The sequence below is a fragment of the Staurois parvus genome, unplaced genomic scaffold (assembly GCF_062004578.1).
Source record: "Staurois parvus isolate SC_StPar_1 unplaced genomic scaffold, SC_StPar_1.0 ptg000854l, whole genome shotgun sequence".
Classification (NCBI taxonomy): Eukaryota; Metazoa; Chordata; class Amphibia; order Anura; family Ranidae; genus Staurois; species Staurois parvus.
In genome coordinates, this window is record NW_028318650.1 from 429,526 (window position 1) to 447,194 (window position 17,669).

Genomic DNA, 17,669 nt, shown 5'->3' on the forward strand with positions numbered 1-17,669 from the left:
TCCCACACCACAAGCCAAACTCCTAGGTGCCACTCTAGACTCAGACCTGTCCTTCCAATCCCATGTCCAATCATTGGCAAACTCATGCAGGCTCCACCCCCACAACATCTCCAAAATACGTTCGTTCCTAACCCCAGACACTACTAAACAACTCATTCACTCCCTTATTATCTCACATCTGGACTACTGCAACTCCCTTCTCAACTGCCTACGCCAACACAGGCTATCCCCGCTTCAGTCTATCCTGAACTGTGGCAAGACTCATCCACCTTACCAACCGCTCCGCATCTGCCACCCCCCTCTGTCATTCCCTCCACTGGCTCCCGATTGCCCAATGCATTAAATTCAAACTACTAACATTGACCTACAAAGCCATTCATAATACTGCCCCAAACTATCTCACCGACCTGATACCCAAATACTACCCAACCCGTACTCTTCGCTCCTCACTTTCCTACTTTCTAGCTCCCTGGTCTCCTCCTCCCATGCCCAACTCTAGGACGTCTCCAGGACTTCCCCTATCCTCTGGAACTCACTACCCCAATCCATCAGACTGTCACCTACCCTCCTAACCTTTAGGCGCACCCTGAAAACCCATCTCTTCAAGGAAGCCTACCCCACCCTCACCTAACAGCCGATCTCCTCCTACCACTCCATCCCCCACAGCCACTTCCTCCTGTACCACTATCCCCTCCCTCCTAGATTGTAACCTTGAAAGAGCAGGGCCCTTGAACCCCTCGTGTATTGTTACTGTATTGTCTCATGTTCTGTCCCCCACTCTGTACAGCGCTGAGCAAACCTTTTAGCGCTATATGAATACTGTATAATAATAATAGATAGCTAGAAAAAATAAACTTAATGCAGCCACCACATCTAAGGACTGGTAAATTGCAAAATATGACCTTTTGTTCTTGGGGTTTGATATAAGCAGTACTTACCTCCATTAAGATGATGGAAGTGACTTGCTGCTGTATAGATAATATCACTTGTTCTGAGCTGTTAGTGCAGAGATTTCATTTGCTGTTCTGTTGATGGTTAAAATTTCCAGCTTTCCCAGCAGTACCATGGAATCCTCACTGTCATACAGTCAATAGAAACAAGGACAGTTGACATTATGAAATAACAGTTTTGAACATGATCCACGTGTTATGCCTATTGTGAAACTACTTACTCATTCTACCAATGATATCGAAAAGGGGAAGAGCTTCTCAAACCTGCAATACTCAAAACCACATACTCTCATAATCCTTCTTAACTTGACTGGCACCTAAACATTCTTTTGCAGAACAATAAAACCTTTCCGTAGCAAAGCAAGTTTCTCTGGCACCTTAAGGCAATAAAAAGCTCATGGAAAACAAATAGCCACACTCCTACGAGAGAGAGCTTGTCACACAATAAAAACACCTTTACTAATATGATCAAATATCGCTTACAAAGATGGAGAGTAATAGGCAGTAAAGGACAATCTCCCAAATAGTAAAAGCCCTCTTGAGGCCAACATTCAACCATGAAGCCCACCAAACTAACAGTCCATTACTACACCACTATATAGCTCCCACAGACCTCTAATCCAACATGTTCCAAAGGTCTATGGGAGCCAATGGTTTCATAAAGAACCGTTAACCTACTGGACTGTGTGGTTGAGTGGTGGCCATAAGCAGATTTTTGCTATTTGCGAGATTTTTGCTTTCTACTCTCTATCTTTGTAAATAATATGTTGTCCTGGGATTATCACCTTACATTTTTCCTGTTTATTGGATCCTCCTTACAGAAAAAAGCTGAAGCACTCAACCTACCAAGCTTAGGGAAAACCTTCAGAAACTAGAAGAGATAACTATCTGCACAAGGTTCTCAGATCTCTCGTAATTTCCACTGGAGCAATGCAGAAGCCCCCTGGTTTATGCATTTTATGGCCCTGACAGTATATATCCTCCCCTAGACCCTTTTGGTAATATTAACAAGATTTAAATATTACCCAGGCCTACAGTCTTCTATCTTGATGTAGATTCAGAGTCTCAAGCTCATTTAGCTGAGATCTTATCTGGTGAGCAACTCAAATCCTTTTTGAATCTAAAAGAGGAACTTAATTTGGCAAATCCTATGCTTTTATGATATCTTTAAGATATCTTCAGTTTAGGTCACAAAGCAAACAGGACCTATACTACCTGTCCTTTCATATGATCATTTCGTTGCCACTATGGTTAGGGCTTCCCCCAAACAAATTATTTCAGAAGTATACACAGCTTTCCAGGAGCCAACAGCATGAGCACAGGCTTATTATAGAAAGATGTTGTGGCAGGTGGGGCAATGATTATGAGTAGAGATGAGCGAATTTTTCAAAAATTCGATTCGCCTGATTCGCCGAATTTTCCGAAAAAATTCGATTCGATTCGAATTTATTCGCTGCAAATTTTACTTATAAAAAGGGTTTCTAGGCTTCAGAGAGCCTTTATATTAGTGCAGAACACTGTACCTTTAATTTAAATGCCCTTGGAGTCTGCTGGGGAAGAGAAATAATACTGTCAGTCAGTATGACATGCAGATGAGTGCCGTCGATCTTAGAATCACCGCACACTTCACTCATTTGGGTAGTCACGGGGCCAAAGAAGGAGAAGGAGAAGAAGAAGAAGAAGAATGAAAAGAATGAAAAGAAGAAGAAGAATGAAAAGAATGAAAAGAAGAAGAATGAAAAGAATGAGAAGAAGAAGAAGAATGAAAAGAATGAAAAGAAGAAGAAGAAGAATGAAAAGAATGAAAAGAAGAATGAAAAGAATGAAAAGAAGAATGAAAATAAGAAGAAGAATGAAAAGAAGAATGAAAAGAATGAAAAGAAGAATGAAAATAAGAAGAATGAAAAGAAGAATGAAAAGAATGAAAAGAAGAATGAAAAGAAGAAGAAGAATGAAAAGAAGAATGAAAAGAATGAAAAGAAGAATGAAAATAAGAAGAAGAATGAAAAGAATGAAAAGAAGAATGAAAATAAGAAGAAGAATGAAAAGAAGAATGAAAAGAATGAAAAGAAGAATGAAAAGAATGAAAAGAAGAATGAAAATAAGAAGAAGAATGAAAAGAAAACTGAAAATAAGAAGAAGAATGAAAAGAAGAATGAAAAGAATGAAAAGAAGAATGAAAAGAATGAAAATAAGAAGAAGAATGAAAAGAAGAATGAAAAGAATGAAAAGAAGAATGAAAAGAAGAAGAAGAATGAAAAGAAGAATGAAAAGAAGAATGAAAAGAATGAAAAGAAGAATGAAAATAAGAAGAAGAATGAAAAGAAGAATGAAAAGAAGAATGAAAAGAAGAAGAAGAATGAAAAGAAGAATGAAAAGAATGAAAAGAAGAATGAAAAGAATGACAAGAAGAATGAAAAGAAGAATGAAAAGAAGAAGAAGAATGAAAAGAAGAATGAAAAGAATGAAAAGAAGAATGAAAATAAGAAGAAGAATGAAAAGAAGAATGAAAAGAATGAAAAGAAGAATGAAAAGAATGAAAAGAAGAATGAAAATAAGAAGAAGAAGAATGAAAATAAGAATAATTCCAGTAAAGCAAAAAGTGTTTCTGCAGAGTTCCTCTATTTCTGACAGTTCTCTGACAGTTCTTTCACATTTACAGCGATTGAAACATTGTATCTATTTGTTTCCTAATAAAAACATCTGTATCCTAAATGGAAACAAATACATACAATGTTTCAACCGCTGGAAATGTGAAAGAACTGTCAGACAGCTGTCAGAAATAGCGGAGCTCTCTGCAGGGACATTTTTGCAGGCTTTTGAAGGGATGAAAACGGCCGATCAGGAAAAATTCGATTCGACCATCCGAAGTCGGCAAAAATTCGGATTCGCCGCGAATCGAATTTTTCCTGAAATTCGAAACGAATTCCACTTCGCCTGATTCGATTCGCTCATCTCTAATTATGAGTACTGGGAAGAGGATTTAACAGCCACTGATTAGTCTCCCTGAAACTTACTGATAAGCTCCCCCATCTATTTATACTTCATCATATTTTACGCCAGTTCGTTTAGGACATTGCACAGGATTGCAACCCGGAATAAGAGAACACCTGCTGCAAAAGTGACTGTAGACATCAATCTCAGTCCGTGAAGACTGAGACTGAGCTCTGCAGTTACTTTTGTAGCAGTTGTTTTCTTATTCCAGGTCACCATCCTGCGCAATGTCCTTTTGTCTTTTCAGTCAGTTGACTATGTCGACTGCGCTTATGCTTATCAGACAACGTTTTCCCGGAATCTGTATACGCCATCATAACCTTTGATCCTGTACCTCACGACACGGCAAATAAATTGGCAAACTCAGTCAGAGGCACCAGCTAAGCGGCACCAACAATTTGCCCTCTTTGAAGCTCTGACACGACTCCATGTTACTAGCAGGGCACGCAGTGAATGATAGTGAGGCTTCCCACCTGTTAGCTAGGTGTCTCATCACACAGCAGAAGCAAAAGTGTAACATCACTTCCACTCTCATCCAAAATATGCCATCACTTTCACACCTTAAATCATGTAGTGTTTTCACTTTTTGTCCAACCCTTGTATCTCCTTTTCTATTTTTGTGCAAAATACTATTCATTAGATCATCATTCGTTAGATTCTTTATAAAACACCTTTTACCAGAAAACAAACAGTATAAATGAAGTACACTAAAACGTTAAAATTTAGTACCTAACTGATAATTAAATGCACACAAATGGAAATAAATAACAAAGAACACTAATGAAATGAACCAAACTATCTTAAATACCAAAATACACATCTTTGGGTATTCTTTTAAAGCAAATGTATGCGCCAAATGAAGAAGAGGGTCAGGTTTTATCTTTTAATTGATTCAGCATTTTATGGGCCCTATTGTAATTTAGTTGGACTTCAGATAACACTGAACATTACATAAACTGAGACAGGGTTGTTTGAGCTGTTTTGTTTTTTTTCCATAATAAATTTGTGTTTGGTTTTACAAATATAGTTACAACAACAAGAAGAAAAAAAACAAAATTGGACATTGAAAAGCTACACAATATCACAGTATAGGTGTTGCGGTAAAGTTTAACAAAGAGAAAAAAAGGAAATATTGAATAATTCCTAACAATCCTACTAGTTCCACGAAATAATAATTTTAGAGTATCCAAGAATAGGTTAAACATAATATCTTCAGTTACAGTTCTGAAGCAGTCGGACCGGGGAGTCCAAGCTTTGTCAAATTTGGTAATTCTGTCGTTTAGGTAAGCTAAAGATTTCTCATAGATGAAGTGGGTCTGGACCAGCTCAATGACTTCTTTTAGAGAAGGAGCGAAGTCTTTTTTCCAGTGTCTAGTAATGGTAAGTCTTGATGCTAGAAGAATATGTGTCCCTAAGAGTCGATAATGGATTGGATATGTATCTATATTTATATTAAGAATGGATATGTATCTATATTTATATTCAGAATGGATAGTGTAGGATCTGGTAGTTTTTAATATCCCAGTAATTTCTGACATCATGTGGAAGACTTTTATACCAATAGCTTCTAATATTTTTAGATGTCCATAATATATGTAATAGAGTACCAATCTGACTGCAGTTTCTCCAGCATTGAGGGCTACGTTGCTCTGAGAATTTGCCCATTTGGTAAGGAGTTAGATACCATCTTCTGGAACTTTTGTGTGTTAGCTCCCAAAGGTTAACACATCTAGTAGCTGAAAACACATTCCTGAATGCGCATTTTCACTGCTCATTAAAGATTTCAGTCTCCAAGTCTTTTTCTCACTTGACTAAGGGAGTAGTCTTGTTAAATTCTGATTTACATTGTAGAAGGTTATAAAATAGGGTTAGGAAAACTCATACAAATGAGCGCAGAGAGGCCACTCCAGGTGGAAACATGTGAACAGTTAATCATGAGCTCACCACTGCTGCCTTGTTAATCATATGCATGATGAAGAGAACTGGAAAAAAAAGCGCTGTGGAAAATGCTCTCAGACAAGCACCTTAGTGGAGGTGCATCTTTATTGGGTGAGATAAAGTAGCAAGTATAATAAAATTAACCAGCCTGAAGTGGACAGTGTGATTCCAATAGACGGCCCGTCCGCTCTGAGGGGAGCTGAGATCAAAGAATGCTCCTGTCGGCTTCAAATCACGTGGTGTCAGCGTACCAGCGTCCTGGGTGGTGTCACCATGGCAAACGAAGGCAGTGTCCGGCGTAGGCTTCAGCTGGGAGCATATGTGGGGTTACCAAGACGACATGTTTCGCGCAGTTGCGCTTTGTCAAGTCTCTGGTAACCATGGCCGGCGGCCATTATATAGAAGACCATTAAAGGGAAGGCTGGCTGAGTGTAATTAGCAGGGGATGGGGTGTCAATCAGAGCGGACGGCTCGTCCTGAAGCAATGCTGAATACAAATTTAAAGGTACAGATTGCAAGTTATAAAAAATGATATGTATAAAAACAATAGCATTGGAAAGCATGATATACTTTCATCTTTAGTGAAATAAAGGTAATACAATAACAAAAAAAAAACAAAAAAAAAAAAAAAAAACACACAAGTTAAAAATGACATCGCTGGTTCATGGAAGCTATGTCAAAAATTGCGTTTACAGTGAGGTAATTATGGGTATATGGGCAAAGAAGGGAGTAGGGAGAAGTGAATGCTAGGCATATGAAAATGACTGTATCAAAGGTATATGAAAATGACTGTATAAAAGGTATGACTAAAAGGAATATAATAAAATCAATCCTGGTATCAAATTAGGTAGCTCATATGTTCATAATTAAATAAATATAATAGATGCGTAATAACATGTATTCGTAATTGAGTGCACAGAATATATACATGGTGACAGTGCAGATTAAAAAACAAGGATTAAAAGAAGACAATACTGTATGTAATAAAAAACACACTGGAGGATCCTAGTTCCGGGGACTAGAAGTCAAACTTGTTAAATAATGCTATGGATTTCAAGATCCTCATTGAGACCATTGGGGGTCATAGAACCTAATTTGTAGATCCAGAACGTCTCTCTCTTACACAAACGGGCTAGTCTTTCATTGTCAGTAAATGTACCCTTTGGAATATGTTCGATTGCTAAGACCTCAAGAAGACTGAAATTATTTTGATGGGATTGCAAAAAGTGCCTAGGGACACTATGCTTATCGCATCCATCTCTTATAAGTCTTCTGTGCTCCCCTATGCGTTTGCGTAGAGGGCGTGTGGTTCGGCCTACATATAGGAGCTTACACGGGCATGTGAGAACGTATATGACGTGGTCAGTTGCACACGTTATAAACTGACGAATGTGGTAGCTGTTGCCCTGGGAGTAACAGGGGGCAACAGCTACCACATTCGTCAGTTTATAACGTGTGCAACTGACCACGTCATATACGTTCTCACATGCCCGTGTAAGCTCCTATATGTAGGCCGAACCACACGCCCTCTACGCAAACGCATAGGGGAGCACAGAAGACTTATAAGAGATGGATGCGATAAGCATAGTGTCCCTAGGCACTTTTTGCAATCCCATCAAAATAATTTCAGTCTTCTTGAGGTCTTAGCAATCGAACATATTCCAAAGGGTACATTTACTGACAATGAAAGACTAGCCCGTTTGTGTAAGAGAGAGACGTTCTGGATCTACAAATTAGGTTCTATGACCCCCAATGGTCTCAATGAGGATCTTGAAATCCATAGCATTATTTAACAAGTTTGACTTCTAGTCCCCGGAACTAGGATCCTCCAGTGTGTTTTTTATTACATACAGTATTGTCTTCTTTTAATCCTTGTTTTTTAATCTGCACTGTCACCATGTATATATTCTGTGCACTCAATTACGAATACATGTTATTACGCATCTATTATATTTATTTAATTATGAACATATGAGCTACCTAATTTGATACCAGGATTGATTTTATTATATTCCTTTTAGTCATACCTTTTATACAGTCATTTTCATATACCTTTGATACAGTCATTTTCATATGCCTAGCATTCACTTCTCCCTACTCCCTTCTTTGCCCATATACCCATAATTACCTCACTGTAAACGCAATTTTTGACATAGCTTCCATGAACCAGCGATGTCATTTTTAACTTGTGTGTTTTTTTTTTTTTTTTTTGTTTTTTTTTTGTTATTGTATTACCTTTATTTCACTAAAGATGAAAGTATATCATGCTTTCCAATGCTATTGTTTTTATACATATCATTTTTTATAACTTGCAATCTGTACCTTTAAATTTGTATTCAGCATTGCTTCAGGACGAGCCGTCCGCTCTGATTGACACCCCATCCCCTGCTAATTACACTCAGCCAGCCTTCCCTTTAATGGTCTTCTATATAATGGCCGCCGGCCATGGTTACCAGAGACTTGACAAAGCGCAACTGCGCGAAACATGTCGTCTTGGTAACCCCACATATGCTCCCAGCTGAAGCCTACGCCGGACACTGCCTTCGTTTGCCATGGTGACACCACCCAGGACGCTGGTACGCTGACACCACGTGATTTGAAGCCGACAGGAGCATTCTTTGATCTCAGCTCCCCTCAGAGCGGACGGGCCGTCTATTGGAATCACACTGTCCACTTCAGGCTGGTTAATTTTATTATACTTGCTACTTTATCTCACCCAATAAAGATGCACCTCCACTAAGGTGCTTGTCTGAGAGCATTTTCCACAGCGCTTTTTTTATAAAATAGGGTTATACCACCTGATTTAGGAGTAGCAGAGATATAGAATTGTAAAGATACTTTGGGTATATATATTGTTTTTACTGGATGTTTCGATACAGTGACTGATGCGTGTATAGGTTGATTTTTCAGAAGGGAGGAGGTTAAATTCTTTCATAAGGAATTCAACATTTTTTAAGTTTTTTTTAACACAAATATCTTGTATTGTGTGTATGCCGTTATGTTTCCAGTTTGAGATATCTATGCCGGGCATTACGACTTCTAAGGCTGTTATAGGTATAGGAAGAGGAATTATTCGGAGAGGATCTGTAAGCATGGAGCTTAAGGATTTCCAGGCTTTTTCCAAGCAATTGAGGCTCGTACAGTTGGGTGTTGTTTTGCTAGTGGGAATCCTTTGCCACGAGCTCACTAGTAGTATGGTAATTACATCTAGTAGAGGTGAGAGTTTTTTCAATGTCACCCCATTTTGTATCATCTTCCATATAAACCAATGTATAAGTTGGTTTTATAATGATGCTTGTGATAGTCCCTAATGTCAACAAATCCCATTCCTCCTATTTTTTTGTGTTTGATTAATATATTATGTGAGCATCTAGGTCTCATATGTCCCCAGATGTATTTTTTAAGCTTAGATTGTAGTTTTGTTAGATATGAAGATTTAATTGAGATTGAAATTGATCTAAATAGATATAAAATCTGTGGCAATATGAACATTTTAAATGCGGCCAGTCTGCCAGACCAGGATAGTTCATGTTTAGCCATTTGATTAAGGTGGGTTTGAATTTTTTACAATGAATTTACAATAATTGAGAGTTCCTAGGTTGGAATTTTTGTTTTGTCAACAATATTACAAGATAAGGAATAGCTTCATTTTCCCAGATGTAGGGAAATTTGTTTTGGAGGTGCATTTTTAGAATGTGATCTACATCTAGATTTAGGATATTAGATTTGGATGCATTTATTTTATAATATGAAATATTACTGAATTGTATGAGAGTTTGTTGAATTTCTGCTAAAGAAGTAGAGGGATTAGTTAGCAATAAAATGATGTCATCCGCAAAGAGTGTTTGTTATTTTGTGGTGGTTTTTACCTATATAGAAGCCGTGTATATATGGATTGTTTCTTATACTTTCAGCAAGAGGTTCAATTGGTTAAAAATTAGTGGCAACAATGGGCATCCTTGTCTGGTACCATTCGTAATTAAGAATGGTTTGGGTAGCATGTTAGATACATAGAATTGGGTGGAAGGATTTGAGTAAAGTGCTGAAATAGCATTAATAATTGTTCCTGAAAATCCAAGTTTATGCAGTACTTGGAACATGTATGTCCAGTATATCCTATCAAAAGAATTTTCGGTGTCCAGAGCAAGTAATAATGAGGGGATTTTATGTGAGTCTGCATAATGAATTACGTTGATTAGTCTCCGGGGTGCGTCAATTGTTTGTCTACCTTTTTAATAAATCCTAACTGATCAAGCTTGATCAAATCTGGGCGTATATTGGCCAGTCTGCATGCTATAATTTTAGTGTAAATCTTAATATCAGTATTTAATAAAGAAATAGGCTGTCTGGATCGTTGCTTTATTTGGGGATTGTTACAATTAATGCTTGCAGCAGTTCAGAAGGTAATGAGGTGGAAGCAGGGGTGGACTGACAACTCATGGGGCCCCCAGGCAGTAGGGGATAATGGGGCCCCTGTGTCCTTGCCCACACTCAAGGCACACCCAAAAAAGCTTAAAAAGGTACCAGGGGCATTTCATGGGGCCCCCTACTAACCTCGGGCCCTCGGGCAGTGCCCAAGTGCTCGAATGATCAGTCCGCCCCTGGTTGGAGGAAAACACATCAGTGTATAGTTGGTTTAGATCAGTGTTTCTCAACTCCAGTCCTCATGGACCCCCAACAGGTCATGTTTTCAGGATTTCCATTATTTTGCACAGGTGATTTGATCAGTTTCACTGCCTTAGTAATTACCACAGCTGTTACATCTGAGGGAAATCCTGAAAACATGACCTGTTGGGGGTCCATGAGGACTGGAGTTGAGAAACACTGGTTTAGATGAAGACTCTGTATTTTTGAAAATGTTATAGTATTCGCTGGAAAATCCATCTGGTCCCGGACTTTTGCCATTAGGTAGTTTTTCTATTGCTCTGTTTTTTTTAATTTATCATGACGGGGGAGTTTAAGATACTTAGTTTTGCTTTTGAAAGAGTGGGTAAGTGAATTTGTGAAAAAAATGCTTGTATGTTTTCCATAGAAGATTGGAGAGTGGATTTGTTTTGATTTAGGTTATAAAGCGAATCGTAGTAACTAACAAATGAATTTGCTATTTCTTGAGGATTACTGATTTTAGTTTTATCTTTCAGGTTGATAAGATACGGTATTTTAGTTCTAGTATTCAGGGATTTCATTTTTATCGCTAGGTATTTCCCCGCTTTGTTTCCATTAGAGTAGTTGAGTTTTAACCCTTGTGTACTTCTATCACATTGGTACATTAGTGAGGAGCGTAATTCGTTCCTTAGTTTGGAGAGTGTATTCAAGGTGGTTTGATCGATTTGAGCTTTATTTTGCGTTTCTAGTTCGCAAATATCCTGTAGTAAGTAATTAAGCTGTTTATTTCTTTGCTTTTTAGCGTTAGCGCACATTTGTAAAATTATACCACGTATATATGTTTTGTGAGCCACCAAAGGGTGCCAGAGTTTGATACAGATTGTGAATTTATATGGAAGAACTCCATAGTATGAAGTTATTGTTGGGGATTTTTATAACGGATGAATTTACCCGCCAGAGGTTGTGTGGCTCAGTAAGTGGTTATCCGAAATGGTGTATGTATATATTTTGCCTATGGTTGATGTGGTAACATTTTGCAGTAGCCATTTATCTACCAATATACCGTCAATTCTCGAATAAGATTGGTGTCTAGCCGAAAAAAAGGTGCAATCTCTTTCACCTGCATGTTGACACCTCCAAACATCATACAAATTCTCATTTATTAGAAAGGGGTATAGGGTTGGGGTAGTCCTTCCTTTTTTTTTTTTTTTTGAGATTTTGAGTCTAGGTTTCTGTCAACTATGAGGTTGAAGTCACCGCATAGTATAAGGGAACCAGAACGATGTTTGGAGATTAGTTTGAAAAGCTTGGTATAGTATTTTTTTGATGAGTATTAGGTGCATATGAATGTACAATGGTGTAATCTGTATTATCTATAGTACATATAAGAATCAGGTACCGACCTATGGGGTCTGAGATATTTTTATGAAGAACAAAGTTTAGTGTATCTCTAATAGCAGTGAGTACTCAGAGTATCTCACATTTATCTTTAAATGCCTGTTTCCACGATTGGCCGGATGATTCAAGCCATTGACGTTAACCTCTTGCCGTCCGCCTGCTGTTTATAAATGGCAGGGCGGTGGCAGTCCAGGGTCGGGTTGCCGTTCATAAACGGCACCCGCCTTTTCTAGCTGTGCGCGCTCCCTGGGAGCGCGCACCACCGCGATCTGGTGCCCGCTGTGTCCTCCGGACACAGTGAAACATCAATCGTCGGACGGGACCTCTGTACGAGGTCCCGATCATGTGATCACTGATTGGCGAATCAGTGATCACATGCAAAGTAGTAAGCAAGATGTCACTTGTGACATCATTGCTTACTCTGTGTGAAATCTGTGAATGATCACAGAGGTCACATGGTACAAGGCTATTCACAACAGCCTTGTACCATGTGACAAGCTGTGACCACTCACAGCTCACTCAGTAATTCTCAATGACTGCAAGAATGCAGACAGAGAGAAAGAGAAATGATTGCTTTTACATCCTATATGGGTATAAAAGCAATCAGTGTAAAAAAAAAAAAAATCTTCATCACCCCCCACAAGTAGTACAGTGTCACCATGGTGACACTGTACTGCTAGGGTGACAGTATGTAAAAAACAAAATAAAAATAAAAAATAATAATATAAAAAAAATTAAATAAAATATAAAAAAAAATATTTAAAAATTATAATTTTTGGTTATAAACTAATTTGGATTTTTTTTTTTTACTAAAAAAATAACGGAATACATTTTGGCCAAGATTTATGATGAAATATTATTTATTTGCAAAATTTTATTAAAAAAAACATTTTTTCAAAATTTTTGAACTTTTTCATTTACATAGTAAAAAAAATAAAAATCCCAGCAGTGAATAAATACCACCAAAATAAAGCTTTATCTGTCTCAAAAAAAATGGTAAAAAATTCATATGGGTACAGTATTGCATGACCGCGCAATTGTCATTCAAAGTGTGATAGCGCTGAAAGCTAAAAATTGCCCTGGACAGGAAGGGGTAAAAGTGTCCGGACAGGAAGTGGTTAATAGAGAGAATTTTTTTACCCATTGAATAGATATGTTTACCGATATTAATCGTGGCTTAACCAAGGGGCCTCTAAAGCGGTAATAAATTTTTATGCATGTCAGTTAAACCATTTAGACTATCAGGAATTACACGATAGTAGAAACAAAAATGAAAAAAATAACCAAATACAGATAACTGAACAGATAACAAATCCGTAAAAAATAGGATCTTAGCCAAGATCCGAACACAATGAAAATTGTGTAGTACTTTTGTGGCAAAAACAAAACAAGTGACCTTGCCATTGGCAGGCAAACTTACGTGTAGTGTATTCAGTAAGGGTAGTACCCTCGGTGCCTTGCTTAAACATGTGAAATGACATCTAAGTAGGGACCATGAGATTGCCAATATACGGTCAATGTTTAGTTTGGCGTTTGTGAGTGACCAAGTTCCACTCTGGAGGTGCTCTGGTGGCAGTAGAATGTTGTGGGTTGCTTTCTGGGAGAATGTCCTACTCTCTAAGACATTGCAGACCTTCCTCTAGGTTGTTGATTGTGATGGTTGAGTCATTTCTGGTGACGATCAATTTATTGGAGTGACCCCAACGATAAATAATTTTGTGGTTTCATAGAGCTTTTGTTTTTCTGTGTTTTTTTTTTTTTTTTTTCTTTGACATGAAAAACATGAATTCTCTTCAAGACATCTCAAAGTATTTTATCTGGCAGATAGGAGGGTTTCGGAAGGCGATGCATTCTTTCGATGGTCAGATCTGTGTTTGTAGCATCAGGTAGGAGGGCACGAAAGAGCTCTTGGGTATATGCTCTCAACTGCTCAATTGGTCAGGTTGTATCGATTCTGGAATGCCTCTTATTTTAATGTTGTTACGTCGTGATCTGTCCTCCAGATCTGCGACTTTATTTTTGAGACATTCAATTTCTTAATCCATTTCGTTGTGAGCGTCTACTAGGCAGTTAAAGGAAGTGGTGTATTCTCCCATTTTTTGTGTCAATATGGTCAACTCTGTCGCCAAGATCATTAACTCTATGCAACAAATCAAATCAGAAATTAAAGATATCTGACTCTATGGATGATCTTAATGAAAGAAGCATCTCCTTCATTAATGTATCAGAAATAAGCTGACTAGTAGTAGGAAAGTTAGCCATTGGATCTGAGAAATTACTTGCAGAATGTGAAGTATTAGTGTGAGAATCTATTACAGTATGCTGTGTGTTAATATCTGTCATTCTAGATTTAGATTTTGCTGGGCTCTCCATAGAGGAAGTAGAGAAAGCAGGTGAGACCTGCTGCAGTAAGATAGAGCTGTTTTTCTGCTTGACGGGTGTCACAGGAAAAGCTGCAGAGACTTGCCTGTGTGCTGAGTGAGAGGAGGAGGATCCTGAGCTGCTGCTGCCATGTTAGGGATTGCTGTGATCTGGCTGAGGGGGAAACTCTGTTAGGCCCCATGTACAAGGGACGTTTATGAATGATGGAAACTGACTGCTGGAAACCGTAGGTTAAAAAATGTCTGTTTAGCCGCGTTTGCATAACACGTTTCTGCGTTTTTATGCGCATTTGAGTGTTTATTTAAAGATAGGCACAGGAGAACCTCCCAAATTCCCAGAATGCACTGAAAAGTGGTAAAGTATTCACTATTTCTGACTGTTTCAGAGAAATACACACAGCAGAAGCAGAGACAGCAGTATGTGTTTAGATTAGCTTAGGTGTGAGTTGCTCCTTAACATTTTCTTTTGTTTCCAAGGGTGGGAAAGGTGTCTGGTGGAGGGAGCCATTAAGGCCACCTGGCAGGGGGTCTTCTTGAGGAATATGAGGTGTGAATGGGCATTAACATATGTTTTGTTTCCAAGGGTGGGAGAGGTCTGAGGTGTGAATTGGTCATTACAATTAGAGATGAGCAAATCGAACATGACGAAGTGGAATTCGTTTAGAAGATTAGGAAAAATTCGATTCGCGCCGAATCCGAAAATTAGCAAACTTCGGATGCATGAATCGAATTTTCCCAAAAATGGCGGCGACATGTGTGGCGACGGAGCGGGGATCTCTGGGAAGGCGCGCAGACAAGGCGCGCTGACCCATAATGCATTCATTCATGACATGTGATCGCATTAGCCAATCAGCAGCCAGCCAGCCAGCACTGTGTAATGGTGGAGCTATAAATCGCGGCCATCTTAGAATTCTCCATTAGCCTCCGGTCATTCAAGAGAGACAGACCTGTCTGTATTAGGGACAGAGTTAGGGCCACAGAGACTTTAGGGCCACAGAATCGTTACTCAGGGACACAGAATCGTTACTCAGGGACACAGAATCGTTACTCAGGGACAGACACAGAATTGTTACTCAGGGACACAGAATCGTTACTCAGGGACACAGAATTGTTACTCAGGGACACAGAATCGTTACTCAGGGACACAGAATTGTTACTCAGGGACACAGAATCGTTACTCAGGGACACAGAATTCTTACTCAGGGACACAGAATTCTTACTCAGGGACACAGAATTGTTACTGAGGGACACAGAATCGTTACTCAGGGACACAGAATTGTTACTCAGGGACACAGAATCGTTACTTTCTGCTTCACAACCACTATTGTACGTTCAAAGAGTTAAATCCTGTTTTATGTTTGGGGTGCTTATTGAATTAAAGAGTATGTCAGACAACACGCAGAGGAGTGGCAGAGGAGGCAATGTTTCAGGAGCGAACAGACGTGGCAGCAGAGGAAGGGGTCGAGGCAGCACTAGTCGCAGCCAGAGGCCAGTGCTCCCGGTGTCATCCAGCGGTCGTGTCTCCACCGACAACCCTGCCGTCATCGATTGGTTGACTCGGTCGTCTTCCTCTTCCCAGGTCACCTCTGACACCTACAGCCAACGGTCGGTGGGTACGTCAGACACAACCGTTAGTTGGCATGGCCCGGGAGCAAGCCCACTGAAATCACGTGTCCTCTACTTGCCCCTGTCCTTTGGTGTTCCCTCACCAAGCGAAGTATCGCATGCTGTGGGCTCAGCCCCACTGTACAGTGAGGAAGAGCAAACAGAGGGCGGTCAGGAACGGGGGGAGACATCCGCCTCTTCAGCAGCCAGGCAAAGAAGTAGTGGCGAGGAGAGTGGCTCGGTAGCCGGTCTAGAGACAGGTCTGTCTCCTGACCCACACGCAGCCGAGGGGGCTAGTAGTGACGCGGAGACCCTAATTGATGATGATGAGGCTGATCGCACTTGGCAGCCTCGTCGTCATCAGGCTATTGCTTCCGCATCATCAGGAGAAGAGGGTGCCAGCTTGCCAGCGAGCAAAACAGTCGGTGGGTTGCCCAGGAGGCAGCAGGGTCGCAGCAGTGTCAGTGGAGGCAAACGGCCACGGAGTAGAGCACCAGCTCCACTGCAGCCTACCACCACAGCCAGTAGTGGTGCCGGTGTGCACGGAGGAAGTAGCAGTCAGCCAGTGAGGAGTAGCGGGGGCAAAGTTTCCTACTCGGCGGTGTGGCAATTTTTCGTCAAGCCGCCCGAGGAAGTAAACGTAGCCGTATGTCGACTATGTGGCCAGAAAGTCAAGCGTGGCCAGGGGGCCCATGTTGGGACTACAGCGTTGCATCAGCATATGCAGCGTCGCCATTCGGTGGCCTGGGAAAACCGTGATAAAGATACGGCGGTTCTGCCTGCCCCAGCCCCCGCTCCATCACCCGCTCCGTTACTTGCTCCATCACCCGACGTCAATCGCCCTCTATCAGCCAGTCAAGGCTCCAACACCTCTGCTGAGGGGAGTTGTCGCTCGTTGGCATCTTCCGCTCGTTCAGATGCTCCTGCTACTCCTCTTCACGGATTCCGTCAGCAGTCTTTCTTGGAATCCGTTTCCAAGAGACAACAGTTTGCGAGCACGCACCCGACGGTGCAGAAGCTGAACGTCCTCCTGTCCAAGTTGCTGGTGCTGCAGTCCCTCCCTTTCCAAGTGGTGGACTCAGCACCTTTCCGAGAAATGATGGCTTGTGCCGAGCCGCGGTGGAGAGTGCCAAGCCGGCATTTCTTCGCCAAAAAGGCAGTGCCAGCCCTGCATTCACATGTAGAAGAGATGGTGGGCCAGTCTTTGAGCATGTCGGTCTCTGCCAAAGTGCACGGCAGCGCTGACGTGTGGAGCTGTAACTACGGTCAGGGACAGTACATGTCATTTACGGCCCACTGGGTGAACGTGGTGCCGGCACAGCCGCACCAGCAACTTGGACAGGTCACGCCGCTTTTGCCTCCACGTTTGCACGTCCTTGGTCCAGCAAAGATGTCCGCCTCTACCACCTCTTCTTCCACCGTGTCCTCAGCCGCCACCCCCGTGCCAAGTCCCATTACCCGACCGGCATACCACATGTGCAGGGCGCAACGGTGTCACGCTGTGCTGCACCTGGTATGCCTTGGCGAACGTAGTCACACAGGGGAGGAACTTCTCAGTGTAATGAACAGAGAAATTGACAGATGGCTGTCTCCGTGCAAACTGAAAATCGTAACCATGTTGACCGACAACGGAAAGAACATGGTGTCTGCTCTGCGTCAAGGAAGGTTGTGCCATGCGCCATGCATGGCTCACGTGTTCAATCTGGTTGTCAAGCGGTTCCTAAAATCCACCATCCCACTGCAAGACATCCTTAAAATGTCACGTAAACTTTGCATGCATTTCAGCCATTCCTATAGC

General features: G+C 40.7%; 1 protein-coding gene across 1 annotated transcript in view; it reads right to left on the reverse strand.

Annotated features, from left to right (window-relative positions):
- Positions 1 to 17,669, reverse strand: part of LOC149443513 (uncharacterized) — a 246,550-nt gene that overhangs the window by 220,689 nt on the left and 8,192 nt on the right. The window contains exon 2 of the mRNA XM_089655603.1: positions 939 to 1,076. Within this exon, the coding sequence (XP_089511729.1) occupies positions 939 to 944 (6 nt within the window). The 5' untranslated portion in view covers positions 945 to 1,076. The remainder of the gene's footprint in view (positions 1 to 938; positions 1,077 to 17,669) is intronic.